Consider the following 18,401-nt stretch of genomic DNA (forward strand, 5'->3'; position numbering starts at 1 on the left):
ATAGATTATGTACATTTTGAGGTACTCATTGTATTTTTATTTTAGTTTTTGCACAAAAGTATTAAACTGTTTGTACTGAATTGAGTCACTTTGTTTTTCACAGGGTCTGAAAAATCACGGGAAAGTCCGCTTGAACATCGTCCAGTGTCCGCCCGTCACAACAGTCCTGGTCAAGAGACCGGACATCAAGTACCAGCTCGGCTTCAGCGTTCAAAATGGCATTGTAAGTGATATTTCTTGTTATATTGTACCATCGATTCTAAGAATATGCACAAAATATATGTTCAGTCAAACCTGTATCACCTATACACAAGAACTGCCTGGCCAATGTGATCACTTTTTGTTGGTCCCATAGATAATCTTTTCCAATAACACAAGCATTAAGCATCTTGTCTATATATATCCACTTCTTATTGGACCCCCGTGTGCACTGTCCATGGTACTGAAAATATGACTGTATTTCCTCATGGATAATAATTTCTTTGTACAAAACCAAAGAGTTAATACCTAGCCAAATGCAGTGAAGTTTGGACCACACCTAGCTGCAGTGCAAAGTAGAACCAGTTAGTATAGCCCTGACCGCCTGAAGACGGTGACAGATAGTCACTGAAACGTTGGCTAGGTATTAACTTACTGATTGTGTACAAAGAACTTGATTTCCCAACCAGATAAAACTATTCATGAATGTACACCAAAAAACGGTTACTCAAGCAACCGGATATGATTTTGAAACAGTCAGACGTTTCAGACAGCATCAGTCACTGACGAAAGACAGCGGATGCTGTCTGAAACGTCTGACGGTTTTCAAAATCACATCCAGTTGCTTGAGTAACTGTTTTTTGAGGGTAGAGAGATTTAAGAACACGTGGAAGAGGGCCGAAGGAGGAGAAAGGTGGCTGCCCAAAACCCACCAACCCATTCCCAGTTCATCTGCAAGAGAGCATGCTACTCTGGGATCGGACTGTTCAGTCACCAGAGGGCCTAGTCAACCCCCTTCCCAAATCCTGGACGACAGGGAATGAGCCATCATCATGACCTGGATGTCTAACCTTCATCAACGTATTCATGACTGTATTTTCCTCTTCCCTGCAGATCTGTAGTTTAATGAGAGGGGGCATCGCTGAGAGGGGGGGAGTCAGAGTGGGGCACCGGATCATCGAAATCAATGGGCAGAGCGTGGTGGCCACGGCGCACGAGAAGATCGTGTCCACGCTCGCCAACTCAGTAGGAGAGGTGGGTTTAACTCAGTAAATTAACATATATGTTAAGAGATATGTTAAGTGGTCCGCAACATCAGCTTGTCTGCCTGGCGTTCCACTGTGTATTTTCTTGTTGCAATTTTTGATAAAGAATAAAGAATGTTAAGAGATTGGGATCACAGATTCTGCCGGTAGGGATCCCGATCGGAGTCTGTAGATCTAAAAAAATGTAAAGATATGTCCACACTCGCTAGGGGAGGTGGGTTTAACTCATTAATGTATGTAGGGTACAGATTGCCATCTGTTTTCCAAAGCATAGTCTAAAACCCTGAGTCAGATACCAAGGTGAAGTGTCAGAATGGCAAACACTAACGTGCGGAGTGCCACAGGGTGCAAAGCTAGGGCCGTTGGTCTTTCTAGTTCTTGTTAACGACGCGGTACCTGTTGACAACACGACAGCAGATACCTTCAAGTATGTCGACGACTTGTCGTTATTAGAACCACGACATGTTCTTAGAGTGCCCACCATCCAAGATGACATCGACGGCTTAGCCAGATGGACCGATGAAAACCATATGACTTTGAACCCGTCCAAATGTAAAGTGCTTCTGTTCTGTTTCATGAAGCATCCACCACCCCCACCTGTCATCACAGTGGGTCCCACTCAGCTGGAGGTTGTAGAATATGCGCGCATCCTGGGCATCATACTACAGAGCAACCTTAAGTGGACCAAGCACGTCGAGATGATTGTTGGGAAGGGCAGCAAACGTCTCTATATGTTAAGAACATTGTCCAAGCATGGCCTTACTACCGATGACCTTGTACTTGTTTATATCGGCTTCGTGCGTCCGGTATTAGAATATGCATGCCAAGTGTGGCATCCGGGATTGACTGTGGCTGAATCTAAGTCAATTGAGACAGTGCAGAAGAGGGCGTGTAAGATCATCTTGAGACAGAACTACACCTGCTACAGCTCAGCCCTGACAGAACTCTCCCTTACACCACTGGCCCAAAGACGACTAGATCTATGCAGAAGTTATGCTCGCTCCCTACTGAGATCCCCGATCTTCCGAGACTGCCTCCCACCGTGCCGCGACTACAGACTTTTAAAGCAAATACCGCCAGATTCACTTAGAGCCCCATTTACTACATGGTAACTCTGCTAAACAGCACTGACTATTAAGAGAATATGACATTAAGATTTTAAATCCGAAGAAATTTGTAATTGTTATGGTAACAATGAAATGTATTGTAAATTTGATTATTGATATTGTGAACAAGCCTGTTAATTCAGCCTCAGGGCTGCCATGAGGCCTGTATCTGTTTGTCTACTGAATAAAACCTGTCATCATCATCATAGCAACTGGGACTATTATATGTCAGGATAGAGAATGCAATCTAGCATTCTGGATCATACCAAAGACTTGAATATTGGTTATAGAAATGGAGATGGACACTGATTTTATACACAGCAAAAGTGTGGGAATGATTTTCACTTTTAATCTGTTTATGTTCTTCCCCAGATCCACATTTACTGCATGTCGTTTGTTTATTTCGAAGCTTGTACAATACAATGTTTTGTAATTTGTAATGCAGATACTAGTTCTTCTGTAGTTCAGTAATCATGATGACATTTTGACATCAAGCTAATCTGTTTGTGTTTTCTTTCCCCCCAGATCCACATGAAGACAATGCCACAGTCCATGTACAGATTACTAACCGGACAGGAGCAGCCCATCTATATCTAGCACTCCTTCAATATGTGTTCCAGTTGTTTGTAGTGTTTAAGTCTTGCAATTGTGCAGCGCTGCCTCCTAGTGTGCAGTACAAGAACTGCAGACACCAGAAGCAGTTTGTATTGCTGCCCCCCCCCTGGATGTTTGGTGTTACATCTTGACAAGTGCTGTTTGAACCAAGAGATCGAGTTACAAGTCTGACCCTTCCAAGGGCATGCTGTGCACTGTGTAATAGCGCCATCTATCATGATGTATATGAACTACAAGCCAGATACTCCTGTTAGAAACCTTGGTAGGGAGATTTTATTAGCAAACGGAGGGGGTTCATGGGGAAGATATCGTGCTCTGTAGAGAATGATTTGAAGATTGATCCAAAGAGACTGATTTTCCCTTGTCTAATGTTGAAACTGAGTATTCCAAAGCAGAGTTGAACGATTATTTCCGAGGCGAAAATTGGACTTACCCCAATTTTGCTTCAGAATGAATTCTACCAACACAGATGAACTAGCAAGCAAGCTAAGATTGGAACAAAATTCATTGGTTTCTTGAAAGTCTTCTGTTTTCTGCACTCACAGTATTTGGAGTGCTGTTCAGCAAAGGTCAAGTGTGAGACTATTTAAGGGTAAAAACAGGGGAAAAAGCGTTACAGATCTAGAGTGCTGTTTTTAACACTAATGTTGTATATGAGAATGTTGTACTGTCAGTGTGTAGCTGTGCAAACCTGTGCATAGTCGCCTTGTAACGGAACTACGGAAAAGATGAACTGAGGCCGTCATGTTGTATAAAGTTGTAGGAGATCGGCCGACATAATCTGTGTATTTGCTCTATAATATACATGTAGGATGGACTATTGTTTTTATTATCATATCAATGAAAGAAATCATAATTGTTGCAAAAGTTAGCCAGCTGCTCAATATGGAAAGATACATGTAGGTACCATTCATGTGTTATTTGTATATCTAGTTAATTTCTGATTTACAAAGATATACAATCAAGCCTGCCCAAGAAGACCACTCAGGGGACCAATAAAATCTGGTCTATGTGGACAGGTGGTCATTATAGACAGGATTCTTAATGCCTGTGTCAATGGGAAAAATTATCTAAGTGACCACCAAAAAGTGGTCACATTGGCCAGGTGGTCCTTATATAGAGGTGGTCACTTGTACAGGTTTGACTGTATGTTTATATATAGGTTCTGACTCGCAAAGGTACAGTAGCAAGAGCCATACCACTGACACAGCTACCTTTATAAAAATGCAGCCCAGTGCAATTGAGCTACATGTAGTAGGTTGTGTTCATGTCACTCTCAACGAACAAAATGTTCATTTTTAGATTCAAAACTGTTAGGAACAAGTCCTTACTCTGAGGAAAAGGTACATATGTATTCAACAACTTGCCTGATTTAAGTGACTTCTTGAAAAATAAAAGACATGTTGACAGTGAAGCAATTCTACTGATTTTAACTTCACCAAGCAGAACAGTTTCAAACTCGTGCAAAGTACAATTTCGTGAGTGATTTATGCATACAATTAAAATGATGTACATGTACCATAGCAAAGTTGTAGAGACAGTTACAACGCCAGCAATGCTGTAGCCGCCATACTAGTTTTATTTAGAAATAATGTGTTCTGTTCTCCAAGTGTGCTTGCAATGGACACAACAGAGGTCCTCTTGTGGCCTCTAAACGCCATCAGGCCTTAGTGTATGTAAGCTGTCCAAAAGGTGAACATTTGTTGTCGTGTTAGTCTTCCATAGAACGTCCGTTGGCACCATAGGTTACAGCTGCGAATATCTTCTCTCAGCGTCATTGCTGTCTAATTTATCTGGTACTGTTATTATCGTTCAGTCTGTATAACCAGACTTGAATAAAGAGATATTACCTTGCATATGAGTGTTATTTCATTTGTGTCACAAATTACGTTAACCCCTCTTATTAATATTTGCTTGGCGGCAAATAAGTCTGATATATCAATAGATAGTATACAGCGTACGATGTGCATGTTCTGTTAGGCCCTGGAAGGGAATACGTGAGCATTGTTTAGGACATACATCGGGTCCACGCAGGCCCATTTAGAGTTAAAATACTCAGTTAACCAAAGTTACATGTGTAGACCTGTTGAGTGTTCTCATTACTTCTACTTTACATCTTCCAAGCCTAGTGATTGTAAGATTAGTTGCGTACTGGAGCTCTTTCTTATGCACATGCAATCCAACGGACCATATGCACATACAATCCATTGTTATTGTTGTTGTCCTTGCTAAACGTCTATTCTATCGCTGGACGTGGTCTCTTGGTGCTGGAATCCAACCCTATGGCCATAGAATCCAACCAGCATCTGCATCTGTACATATCATATCATAATTGCCTATAAAAAGAGTCATATCTGGATCTCGTATGGCAGCGTTGCAGAAATCCCCCTGTATGTGTACAGTAAATCCCGGTGACGTCACACTATCACCTAAGTGCTCTAACGAAGTCCCATTTCGGCCGTACTCTGAATAAAGTAGCCATTATTAACCGTAACGGTCGGAAACGCGACTGAGGAAGGAGACAGACATTCACCAAAACATCGACTAAATATAGACACACTTGGTTGTGTCAAGGAAAACGACCTAAAGCCCCTGTCACACTTGTGCGTATATACAAGTCCGCAGGAGTTGCGTATTAACATGTTTTTGGTTTAGATTAAGTTTGCAGCCGAAGAAGTCATTTCCTTGGTTCTGTAACTAGGCTGTACAACGGTAGGTCAAAGTGAAAAACAACTTCTTCCCCTCAAACTTTACTTAAACCAAAGAAATGTTGAAGCGCAACTTATACGCACTTGAATACACGCACAAGTGTGACAGGGCCCTTAGTTGTGTACAAAGGACTTTGTTATCAAAATCACTAGCAACCTGATGTAAGTATTCACGGATGTATATGTCATATTAATTGCTTATACGTCTCCGAGATAGATATACGCTCCATGAAGGGGCCTTCTTGGAAGCCGTCGCTGTGACAATGTAAACACACCTGGGGCATAAACACGCAGGTGTAGTGTTACCTATTTTATACGACATACCTGTCGCGTGACCTTCGTGCCCAGCACCGACGTCAACAAAAGTCAAGGGTTATCTGAGTCGCCAGGTAACGGGCTGGGGCCAGCAGGAAGGGGTGGGCGTCCCAGACGGTACGACCTGCTGGAGCCCCGCAAACTTTTTCAAATCCCGGCCACAAAAACATCATTTATATGAAGAGACAGTGTGTATGTAGAACCACCCGGGAAGGTAAGGCAGTCGTAGTGGTCTAGACTCTTGATAACATGGAGGATATAAGGTTGTACCCGTTTCTGTTGAGGGAGGGGGGGGGGGTCTGGTAAACAAAGCACACGTAAGAGACGTAAGAGATACACCCCGACCCTGCAGGGCTAACGTGGCTCTCCCAATTATCGTCGGATTTGATCAAAAGGTCAATTTTTCTCCACCTGTTCAACACATGAGTCATGACGCTTCCTTGTAAGTTAACTTATTGTTATGGCTTCAGGAGTTTATTCTGTTGTATGTTGGATGCAAACCTATCTCATTTCTTTGTCAAGGAGAGTCATGAATAAGGACCATACTTATGTCGTTTTTTATTGCTCATGAGAACTGGCCGCGGCTTTTGCATAGGCCATCTTTTTATATGTGGACATGATCCAAAGTGGACGATAACTGGAATCACTACGTTTCATGTTTGCACAGGGGTATACACGACCCTGTCAACACTGGTCTTTTCTTAGCTGGACTTTACGCTTCTAGAGCCCTGAACAGTTGTAATGGCACTAGGTCATTTTGTTGGTTGTTGCGGTGTTCGGTAAAACGATAACTTATGCAAAGTAAGTACTGTTTAGAACCATGTTCATTAGAAATCTTAACGATGTTAGTGTAAATCATGGTTGTAGATAACATTGTCCAGCTACAGGAAGGTAAGGGGGCCTCGCAAAATATCAGAGGCGGGGCATGTGCTGCTGGAGTACCTTCACAGTTAAGCCCACCGCAATGACGCATTTTTGTAAGCCACAAATAACAGCTTAGCATGAGAGCCTGAACATGACTTTTCATGTGTGTATGCCTCGTTGAAATGTTATCCTGGCGTCAGTAGTTTCAGTCACCTCCTCTTAAACTCCTGTTATCTACATTCTGTGTTCTGATTTCATCCTCTGCCTTAGGTACTCCCAACGTCTGGTGACGCACCTATGCCGTGACACATCCGAATTGAACTCTGTACAACATGGAAGGTAAGATTATGGACTATCATCTTCTTCCGAAAATGCTATTAAGAATCTCTCATATCCTATCATCTTCTTGGTTTCATCATTAATGCATTCTTGGTTTACCATCCCTACATTCTCTCTTACCGTATGATCGATATTGTTTGAGTCTAATAATGTAATTTGTCATATTACAGGCCATCAAGCAAGGAGGTTGCATGAAGTAAGAGAGTCAAGCAACATAATTATCACCGGAGTAAATTCCAACATCAACATCAGATACGGAACATCAGATGATGCTAACCCAGGTGGGTACATGATAAAAGCGTCAATGTCAGGACAGATCTAGAGTAACCCACTAGCCTGTAGAGATCCGGCTCATTCGCAGTGTTTCCGCCTGCTTTTGCAGCATTTCGCACTCATTTATTTTTTAAAATAAGTTTTTCAATTCAAACATACAAAAACAGCACAGCGCATTTACAATTTTCACAAATATACACAGATCTGGCACAACCAGGTTTTATACCAAATACTCTGAATAGATGTGAAGACAATTTCAGATGGTTCAAGGGAACAGTAAGTCAAGACAAGTGTTGTATGCTAATGACTCAATTAGCTCCTGTTGTTCGTTGTGTGTGTGTGTGTGTGTGTGTGTGTGTGTGTGTTGGAGGGTGGTGGTGGTTGGGGGTGGGGGGGATTGGGGTTCGCGCGTTATGGCCGCAGAACACAGTATCAATGGGCGACCCCCGTCCAGTAGTTCGGGTATGAAGTAGTGCGTCACGTCGCATTGCTTGAAAAGGCCGTAGTTTATCTTCTGTGCACGTCAGCGAGGCTGAAACTGTGGTGAATGGTAGAGGAATACGTCAGTTTGAGACTGTACGAGTTGGATTACGATGTTTGTTCGGTCAGCTTGGATTCGCGCCTGAATATTGTTAGCGCCCGACTACTGTGAGTCGGCTGCAGTACGGTGACCACCGCTTTTAAAAGAGAATGAGCCGGCAAATATAAGCTCATTTTCACACATTTTGTAGATTGAACCTTGAAGTCAAACATATTAAAATCTGGCACCCTAATTGTGCACATTACTATAAATTTTCAAGCGTCGAAGCTTCTCACTTTGGGATCCTTAACCATGTAAATCCCTATAGGCGAAATACTGTGGTCTGCAACCTTATGCCGAAGCGTCGAACTTTCAGGCACTATAGAATTATAGTATTTCTAATTAAGCAATCAAGCAAAGTAGGTCTTCATTTACATAATTAACATCTATGTACATTCCTCTCTTTCTCAGTTACATATGTCACATGTTTGAGAGTCTTAGTATTGAATGCAGTGGATTTATAAACTTTCCTAATTAGTATTACGTCACCCGAAAAGGTTAACATCTTTTGACTAAGGTATTAGATCGTGGGCCGCTAGACACAATTATGATTTTTGGAACGATAGAAAACGAGCAGAATAGAGTTGAGGAGTATGTTGTGCACAGTTGACCTTTTAATCAGTGTTCAACCATGCGCATTATTACCATCGGCACGTTGCAGATCAACTATATATCAAAACACACGAAACGAAACTAGTAACTTGAAACTTGCTATTACCTTTATTACCTTCGTCAAATGGGTTATACTTAGGGCAGTGTTTCCCCTGTGTCTGGTGGTCACCAAGATAACACAAGAGCGGCTGGGTGGGTTGATTTTATACAGGGTGTATTGGTAGCTTGTGACAAAATTGAAAATGGTTAGATTTTGCACCTCCTGGCGGCTTTTCGCGATACTGCATCCGAACATCCGGTTTTGATATCTCACGTTCTGGACCACTTGGTTTTGTGTTTTTGTTGTTTAGAAATTTATATAGTTTTTGACCAACCTCCCCCTTAACCCCCAACCCATCTCCCTAGTTCTAGGCCAGCATGGGTGTTTTTTTGTGTGTAAAGATCCTTGAAAGAAGATAAGGCCACAGTAAGTAAATTTTATGGATGACAACAGCGGGCGCATTGATCATCGCCTGATTTTGAAATAAAAAACAATATTTTTTTTACCCTTTGCCAGTGCATATGGTCAATATACCGAAAATGGGGCAATGTGTTTCAAACGTCTGTCAGTTCCATTGCAAAAACGTTCTAGATGCCGTTAAAATAATGTTAGCCCGAGGGCTAATTGCAACATGAAACAGTACATAGCAAGGGTATTAAAAGGCATTTGTACATATAAGAATGGTGCAAAATCGATACAAATGTGTTGCACAATCATTGTGTATGCAAGCTGTAATAAGATTGTTCCTCGTCACCAACTTGCAGGAGGACACAGTGCAGGCCTCATGCCAAACTTGTAATTATCTCTGCCGAGAAGATTATGTTTTCGGTTACGCCAGCTGTGGGGTGGGTCTGTATGTATGTCAAGAGCATAACTCGAGAAACCTTTGATGGATCTTCATGATTTTCGATAGGTGTGTAGTGGTTGTGCAAAGGAAGGTGAAGTTCGAAAATCGTTTACCTGGTGTTTTCCAACAGTACTGCAGCGGACTTTGCATGTTTGTGTGTTTGTATGTAGGCAAAAAAGTGACGGAAACGTTGATAGATCTGCATGATTTTTGGAAGGTGAGAAGCGGTTGTGGGAACGGAGGTCAAATTCGAAAATAATTCACCTGCCGCTTTCCTACAGTACTGCAGCGGGCTTTGTATGTGTTTGAGTTTGTATGTCGACAGCATAACTCGAGGAGCTGTTAACAGTTATGCATGATATTCAGCGGATGGGTAGGGGTGTCGAAGAGGAAGGTCAAGTTCGATAATGGGCCTCCTAGCGGTTATCTAAGGTACTGCAGCGGAGTTTCAAAGTTTGAGGCAAAATTTTTTGGAGGCGCCAGGTTCATGATTTTTAAGTGGTAGATAGCTGTTGGGACAGGAAGAAAGTGGTGCAAATTAAAGCCCCCTAGCTACTAGTTTGGAACTGCAGTTGGCATTTTTGTTGTAACCTTTGGAGACGAATAACTCCAGCAGGGATTGACGGATCATCATAACTTATGACATGTAGATAGTTTGGGTGAGGCTTCACATAATTGAATGCTTATTATGCAAATAAAGGGCTAATTTGCAGAATAAATGAGAAAAGTTTATTAATCTGCTGTAGTCAAATTTCATGCAAGTGCCATGGTCATGATTTTTAAGTGGTGTATAGCTCTTGGGACAGGGGGTAAGTGATGTAAGTTTTGACCCCCTAGTGGCTTGCTTTGACCTGCAGTGGGCCTTTTTGTTTGTAACTTTTGAGGAGGATAACTGAAGCAGGGATTGATGGATTTTCATTCTTTTTAGTATATAAGCACCATAGGTGATGATTAACATAATGAGATGCACATTACGCAAATAATGAGCAACTTTATATAATCATTGGCATTGAAAACTTATGGCACTGCTCCATTATATGCGTGTTTGACACTCAACCATGTGTGTCCCGGGATCTAGGTCAAAAAGTCAACAGATGGCATGACTAGTAAGGCGATAGAAAAACAACGCTCTGGTTATCTTCGCCGAGTACTTGTACTCGGAGAAGATTATGTTTTCGGTTGAAAAATCTGTTGGGTGGGTCTGAATGTATGTCAGGAGCATAACTCAGGAAAGCTTCAATGAATCTTTATGATTTTTGGTAGGTGTGCAGTGGTTGTGCAAAGCAAGGTCAAGTTCGAAAATGGTTCACCTTGCGTTTTTCAACAGTACTGCAGCAGACTTTACATTTTTGTGTGTTTGTATGTAGGCAAAAGTGACGGAAACGTTGATGGATCTTCATGATTTTTTGCAGGTGTGTAGATGTTGTGGAAACGGGGGTCAAGTTCAAAAACGGTTCCCCTGGTATTTTCCGTTGGTACTGCAGCGGGCTTTGTGTGGATATGTATTTGTATGTCGCCAGCATAACTCGAGAAGCTGTTGATGGATCCGTATGATATTTAGTGGATGGGTAGGGTTTACAGAAAGGAAGGTCAAGTTTGATAATGGTCCTTCTAGCGGGTACCTAAGGTACTGCAGTGGAGCTTCAAAATTTAGGGGCATATTTTCTGAAAGTGCTATGGTCATGATTTTTGTGTGGTAGATAGTTCATGCCACAGAAAGTAAGTTCTGTAAATTTTGGCTCCCTAGCGGCTTGTTAAGAGCTGCAGTGGGTGTTTTTGTTTTGACATTCGGACATGAATAACTTGCGAAGGGGTCGACAGATCGTCGTGATGTTTGGTATGTAGAGAGCTCAAATTGTGCTTTACATTATCAATGACTAATTATGCAAATCAGGAGCTAACTGGCATAATCAGTAAGGAAAGTTTGTGAACCCACTGCATTTCAATGGGACATGGGAAGTGTCAGGTCATGTAAACAGATGGCCTTGCATAAACGTACATGTAGGTCAAATAAATAAACTATTCTCCAAGCAGAGGTGTGGGTCCTGCTGGTTTAACGCGTTCAGTTTAGGCATTTCTGTTCAACACGATTGGCGACATAACGAAATAGGGATAAATAAATAGAAAGCCTGACAAAAAGCTACATCAATGATCAAGCTACATCAATGATCAAGAAGGCAAAGAAAAGCCACTTTAAAAGTGCCATCACCGATGCTGCAGAAGATCCCAGTCTAATGTGGAAAATAATCAACTCTTTCACAGGAAAAACAAAAAGTAAAGGACAGGTCCAGAAAGTACTACGCACCGACGACAGCTGTACATCTGGACCTGCCGAAATGGCTGAAGAGTTTAACGAGTACTTTTCGTCATGTGCTTCAAACCTGGCTAGGGATATTCCAGTGTCCAAGGAGGACCCTCTTCGGCATGTACCTGAGTCACCATCAACTTTTTGCCTACGGCCAGTTGAAGAAACGGAGGTCCTAAACGAGCTTTTGAAGCTCAAGCCAAAGAAAGCCACAGGAGTGGACAAGATTCCGTCTAGGCTTCTTAAAGACTCTGCGCCAGTGATTGTTAAGCCATTGGCCCACATCTTTAACCTCTCAATGTCAACAGGGGAAGTTCCGGAGGACTGGAAACTGGCAAAAGTATCGCCCATATACAAGTCAGGGAACAGAGACAATGTCTCCAACTACCGTCCGGTTTCCGTCTTGAATGTGGCCTCCAAAGTAATGGAGAAAATGGTACATAACCAGGTTTCACAGTTTATGAACAGCACTGGCCAGCTCACGGCCCACCAAAGTGGTTTCAGGAAATACCACAGCACAGGATCAGCAGTGCAAAAGGTCGTGGAGGACATCCAGTCGGCACAAAACAACCACAAGGTGACAGTCGCGCTTTTTCTAGATCTAAGTTCGATACTGTCAACCACCAAATCCTCCTTGGAAAACTTCAGAAGATGGGATTTGGAAATGGGGCTATAAGCTGGTTTAGATCCTACCTCACCGACCGTTTTCAACATGTGGATATTCAGAACAAGCAGTCTACGCGGAAACGTGTCACATGTGGTGTGCCGCAAGGGAGCGTCCTAGGACCTCTATTATTCAGCCTATATGTGAATGACCTACCACAAGTCGTGCGGAAGTGCAAAATCCACATGTACGCCGACGATACTGTGCTTTATTACTCGGCACCCCTGTCTAAGGAATGTGAGGAAGCTGTTTCAGAGGACATGAAATTGGCAGCGAACTGGTTCACTGAGAACAGGCTATCTCTCCACCCTGACAAAACGAAATCCATGATCTTCGGATCACCCCAGAAACTGCGACACGCAGGAAAAAACATCACTGTAACTGATGGGTATAACTCGTTTGAGCAGGTGAACGTATTTACCTACCTAGGGGTCACCATGGACTCTTCGCTAAAATGGGTAGCACATACCGATCGGATCATAAAAAAGCTCCTTGCTGGCCTTAGTGCCGTAAGGCGGGCTAAACCCTTTGTCACTAAGGAGATCCTGCAAGTCATGTGTCAGACCCTGTTATATTCACATCTAGATTACTGTGCTACTGCCTGGTTACCATCGCTCTTTCATTCTAACAAATCGAAGTCATTACAACTGACCAGACTGCTTTTTCGGGCAGCCAGGATTATCACAGGGCGGACACTCCAAGACCGTGTACCCACAGAAACCCTGCTAGCAGAGGCTGGTATGGTACCACTGGCTCAAAGGGTGAAAGTGAACACGCTGGTAGCTGTACAGAAGGCAGTTCGTCACAATGCACCAGCCTACATGACTAAACTGTTTAAATGGCTATCACCCCCAGTGCTCAGAGCTCGGACACGCACTGCCACGAAGCAGCTCTATAGCTACGACCCTCACATGCTGGACACCCCTAAGGCAAACGTGGAAACCTTCAAGGGGAGCCTGCAGTATCAAGGGCCACTACTGTGGAACAAACTCACTGCAGACCAACAGCACATTGCAACTACGTCAGCGTTTAGAAACAGACTGTAGCGGGACTGTAGCTAAGAACTGACTGGGATAAGTTGAAATACTGTGATATATGTCTGTACATGTAACGTTATCTGTATATTTGTATCTGATTGTATTTTTAATGTTTGTGCCCAGGGTCATCTGAAAAGCAGATCAGTAGATCTGAGATGTCCCCTGGTAAAATAAAATAAAAATTGAATTGAATGAAACACCTAAAAACACCTAAAAACACGTCAACAACCAGCCAGATTTATTCTATTCATATATATTAACTGCACTATTTCATCATCACTTTCAACTTTCAACTTACAACACTGCAATATCGAACATTTGTGGCCCATATGATATCAACATTCTAAGTTCTAAGCTGTAGGTAGTTCTTGTTTCTTTCACTGTAACTTTAAGTTCACTGTTTTCACTGTCACCGCCGGACCGTGAACTTATCATCACAGTGAAAAACCTATTTATGATTCCTTCACACATCCCTTCTGTAAATCACTTGCCGCCACCATGGCCACCGTGAAGTTAAAGTTCAGTAGTATTCATGAGAAGTATAAACAATTTTGACAAACAACTGGAGAGAGCGATTCCACTATAATTATCAACGTTGGACTTGTCACCTGATTTGAAAATTGGAGTTAGAATGCTGGTGTTCCAATTCGACGGAAATGTGCCTTCGGTAAGGATAGTATTGAAAAGGGTAACTAATGACAGACATAGCTGCTTTGAAGTTGATCCATGTTCAGCATGTTGTTGGAAATAGAATCCATGCCACAGGCTTTTCCGGATTTTGATTGTTACATGCAATCTAAAACTTCTTTTGCAGTGTTTCTTTTGCAGAAAAATCTATCAAATTATGGGAATTTTTATCGAATTGTTCTAACCGTTCAGTAATTATGGTTTCGAAACCTGTGTTAAAATTTGCGTGTTTTGTCAGATTATTCAATCCTTCGAACTGTCCTGTTCATTCTGTGTTTGTCATATTGGGGTCTGTAGAATTTTTGTTTGTTTTCCCATTAAGTTCGTTTTCTAGAAAATGTAATAATGACCAAATTCTTTAGGATTTTTTTCTCATTCATATGCTCTAATTTGGACAATAATTCCGCCTTATATTTTCGTTTACATTGTTTACTTAGTTTTTTTATAATCTTATGAAGTTGAAAAATATCTAGTTCTAGTTTCCTGTATCCATGGTTCTTTTTTCAATTCTAACGATAGTCTTTTCAGTCGTTGGCGCACTAAATTTGGAGTCTGCAGAGAATGTCATCCATAAAATTTACTTGCTGTGGCCTAACTCAAGAAGTGGTTGACGGGTTGATGGAGTTATGTACCTTGATGGAATTATGTACCCTGGTGAAATTGAAATCATTGGAAAAAAAGACAGTGATCACATACATGGATGTAACGAGATATTGTTACTGCACAACAGTTAAGAATAAAGTACTGTGGCGGAAACGGATATCTTAAAAAAAGAAGAAGTGGTTGACGGATCGTTGTGAGGAAGAGACTACAAATTGGATTTGCAGACTTTGTGTATTATGTAAATCATCGCTTAAGTTATCTACAAACCAAAAATCATGACGATCCATCAACCCCTGCTTGAGTTACTAGTCTTCTCTTCCAAAGTCTGAAGCACGATCGGCTCCTGCAGTTCCATAAAAATCGGCTTGCGGGCCCAAACCTACAGTACCTACTCTCTGCTCCAAGAGCTAGCTATCATGCAAAAAACACGAACCTAGCATGGCAAGAAAACGAGATATCAAAACCGGAAGGTCCGCTGCAGTACCGTAAAAAGCTACTGGGAGACTAATTATTACCTTGATCTTCGTTGTCCCAACCCGTACCCACCTATCAAATATCATTAGAATCCACCCACAGTTTCTCAAATGCTATTCGCACGCACGCACACACACACACACACACACACACATACAGACACACACAGACGGACACACACACAAACACAGACACACAGAAACACACACGCACGCACACGCACACACACACACACACGGACACACACACATGGTCATGATCTACTTTTTTACTAGTAGTTCTGTGGCACATCTACTCTGATACAATTAGTTTCACGACTGTCAAAATTACCTTACCAAATGAGATGAAAGGTAGTCGACAATATAAAGTTCAGCTATATAACCAGTGTGGACATTGATTGTTGAAAGTCAAATATATCCACGTACAAACTTAAGGGAGATTTGTGTCACTCCAGTCATATTTCAATATCATTATAATCTTTTGAATTGGATCTTCAAGTTGTAATGAGATTTATGTTTGTTCTAGTTGACGTGCAGGAATACTTTGATGAAGTCATCAAAGACGTCAGTGCCAGGTGGGACGACCTGGCCGGGAAGCTGGGGTTCAGCCGGAACGATATAGTTATGATCCAAGACTTGGAGCCAGACCAGGACCGCAGGTGCAGGGAAATGCTGGAGAGGTGGAGAAACAGAAATGGACGGGAAGCTACTCTACAGGCTCTGCAGCAGGCACTCATCGACATTGGTGAAACTCGGACAGCAGAGAGCATAGAAGGTGTGCGGTTTTGGTTTCTATAATCAATGAAAGTAAAACAAATGTTACACAGGCGACCATATTAAGGCCATATTGATTTGATTATATAGATGACATCCTCTGGGGACCCCAAAACTGAAGCGAGCGTGCGAATAAAAAAAAGTTTGGCAAAACAAAAAGTTGCCTTCATTATGAAATATGAGTAGTCAGGAAGGATAAACAAATTAAAGTAAACACACCGAGTATGATAGACCGAAATATAGATTCTTCATTTTTGTTCGTTCAAAACTTCTTTTTGGACTTTGGAATTGACGTCGGCATTCTGCGACATTATTATTTGTTTTCTGAAATATTTTTTTTTACAATTCACAGCATGTATTTTCTCATTTTGCAACTGCTTTTTACGATTTACAGTATGGCTGAATACTGGATTTTTAGAAACGGACGAATATTGATCCGCGCGCGGATGTCATCCATATAATCAACTCAACATGGCCTTACTAGTAAACGAGTTCATGTTTTTAAAGATAGGCGGTCATTTAGTTCGACTTCTCCAAACCAACAAGAGTTCCACGACCTCATATCTCCATGAATAATTCTATTCATGCAAATGACTTACACATTTGCATAATATATGCTTGGTCATCAACACCTTTATCTAACTTACACATGTTGCAATATTGACAGTCCTATGATTTTCCAATTAGATTAATTATGGTGTTTTTGCATTAATTATGCAAATGAGGAATTTATTGGCATAATTGGTATCTGTTGATGCTCCACTTTCCATAAACTACACCTGTTACATGTATTTGAGTCTGATAATGGAAAACACTGCAAATATAGATTTTCCTCATTAGCTACGCAAATAAAGTCACAATTAGCATAATTTGCACTTCATTATGTATATCTCTGTCTAAGCTACCTGCATACTAAGTATGATGGAACTCCGTCTTTCCTTTGTTCAGTTATTCCCCTTAGAAGATTTTCACAATAACGCCACTGCAATTTCATAGCAAGCTGCTAGGGGGCCCAAACCGACACCACTTCTTTATTACATCACAAGCTATCTGCCACCCAAAAATCAAGACCATAGCACGTCCAGGTCAAAAAATATAAAAAAGGAAGTTCTGCTGCAGTACCAAGGTCACATACCAGGGGGCCCAAAATCGACCTACAACTTCGGCTTCACAACACCTGCCCACATACCAAATATCATCGTAATCCATCAAGAGGTTCCTGAGTTATGCTGACTACAGTAGTGCGGAAACACAAACAGACAGACAGACAAACAAACACACACACACAGACACACCCAAAACTATATCTCCATTTTTCATGGAGATAACTAGATGAATCTTAAATTCGACTGAACCGTCGCAAAAATGATTGTGATTTGTCCCAGCCCCAAAATAGCACGCTTTTCTTGGTCATTTTACTGGAACACCAAGCCATGTCGGATCTTTCTACTCCCCCGAACGGATTGAACAAACATATGAGGAGAGAATTAAGTTACTGTTAAAATTTAGAGATTGAATATACCTACATCTAAAGTCACACTCAACATCAGCAGTTATTTTCTAAAAGACGACTTTTTATGTAAGTTTGTAAAATTTCACCACCGATTAACCAAAAATTAGCCATTTGTTTGTTTGAACCTTTGTTTATTCATGATAAGCTCAAATCGGCACGCAGGCCGCTTTTCAATGAGGTCATGATCATGAGGGGAGAGGTAAGGGTCAGATACAATATAACAGAGATACACAGTCATTTGAGTCCTAATAACTCTACCAACATGTATCATTACATATTTATGGTACAACAATATACAATTTCTACAACATATAACATAAAGTAGGGCGAAAGCTGGTTCATGGTCCGTGTCCGTTCGTTTACTTCATTTCCGTTACTTCAAGAGTCTCTTAAAGGCATCCAGAGCATTTTATGTGGCTTGAAAATTGGAAATATTCTAGTTAATGTAATCTTTATGAAATTGTCATTTAATGCCACTGTTTACCACATTTGCGTGATGATTACATGTCACAAGCGCTCAAAAGCCACGCGAAAATAAGCTACACAATGACCCCTTTAGTTTCACGCGCCTAGTGTAATTAGATTGAAACAGAACTCAAAACGGTTTTTTCGTCGGTAATGGACCGTTCCCGTCGAACACCATATAGAACCCCCTGTTCTATTTGGAACACCTCCGTCAAAAACAGCGCTAGTGGGACAGAAATGACAAGCAGAAATGACAATGCATATCTGGGACAGATATCTCACTGCATTGGCTACATGAATACCCAAGAAAAAAACGAAATGAAAAAGAAAATATCTC

The 18,401-nt window shown here is 41.5% G+C and overlaps 1 protein-coding gene and 1 long non-coding RNA gene across 4 annotated transcripts in view; both read left to right on the forward strand.

The window, feature by feature from the left end:
- LOC136428991 (amyloid-beta A4 precursor protein-binding family A member 2-like) overlaps positions 1-5,396 on the forward strand; it is an 87,078-nt gene extending 81,682 nt beyond the window's left edge. For all 3 annotated transcript variants that reach the window (XM_066418861.1, XM_066418862.1, XM_066418863.1), the window contains 4 exons: positions 104-223; positions 1,093-1,233; positions 2,876-2,950; positions 5,386-5,396. In XM_066418861.1, the coding sequence (XP_066274958.1) occupies positions 104-223; positions 1,093-1,233; positions 2,876-2,947 (333 nt within the window). In that variant the 3' untranslated portion in view covers positions 2,948-2,950; positions 5,386-5,396. The remainder of the gene's footprint in view (positions 1-103; positions 224-1,092; positions 1,234-2,875; positions 2,951-5,385) is intronic.
- A 696-nt stretch (positions 5,397-6,092) lies between these two features.
- LOC136427096 (uncharacterized) lies at positions 6,093-7,463 on the forward strand. Its single transcript, XR_010754367.1, has 3 exons — positions 6,093-6,202; positions 7,123-7,191; positions 7,362-7,463. It is a non-coding gene; the product is annotated as an uncharacterized lncRNA (long non-coding RNA).
- The last annotated feature ends 10,938 nt before the right edge of the window (positions 7,464-18,401 follow it).

The sequence above is a fragment of the Branchiostoma lanceolatum genome, chromosome 2 (assembly GCF_035083965.1).
Source record: "Branchiostoma lanceolatum isolate klBraLanc5 chromosome 2, klBraLanc5.hap2, whole genome shotgun sequence".
Taxonomy (NCBI): Eukaryota; Metazoa; Chordata; class Leptocardii; order Amphioxiformes; family Branchiostomatidae; genus Branchiostoma; species Branchiostoma lanceolatum.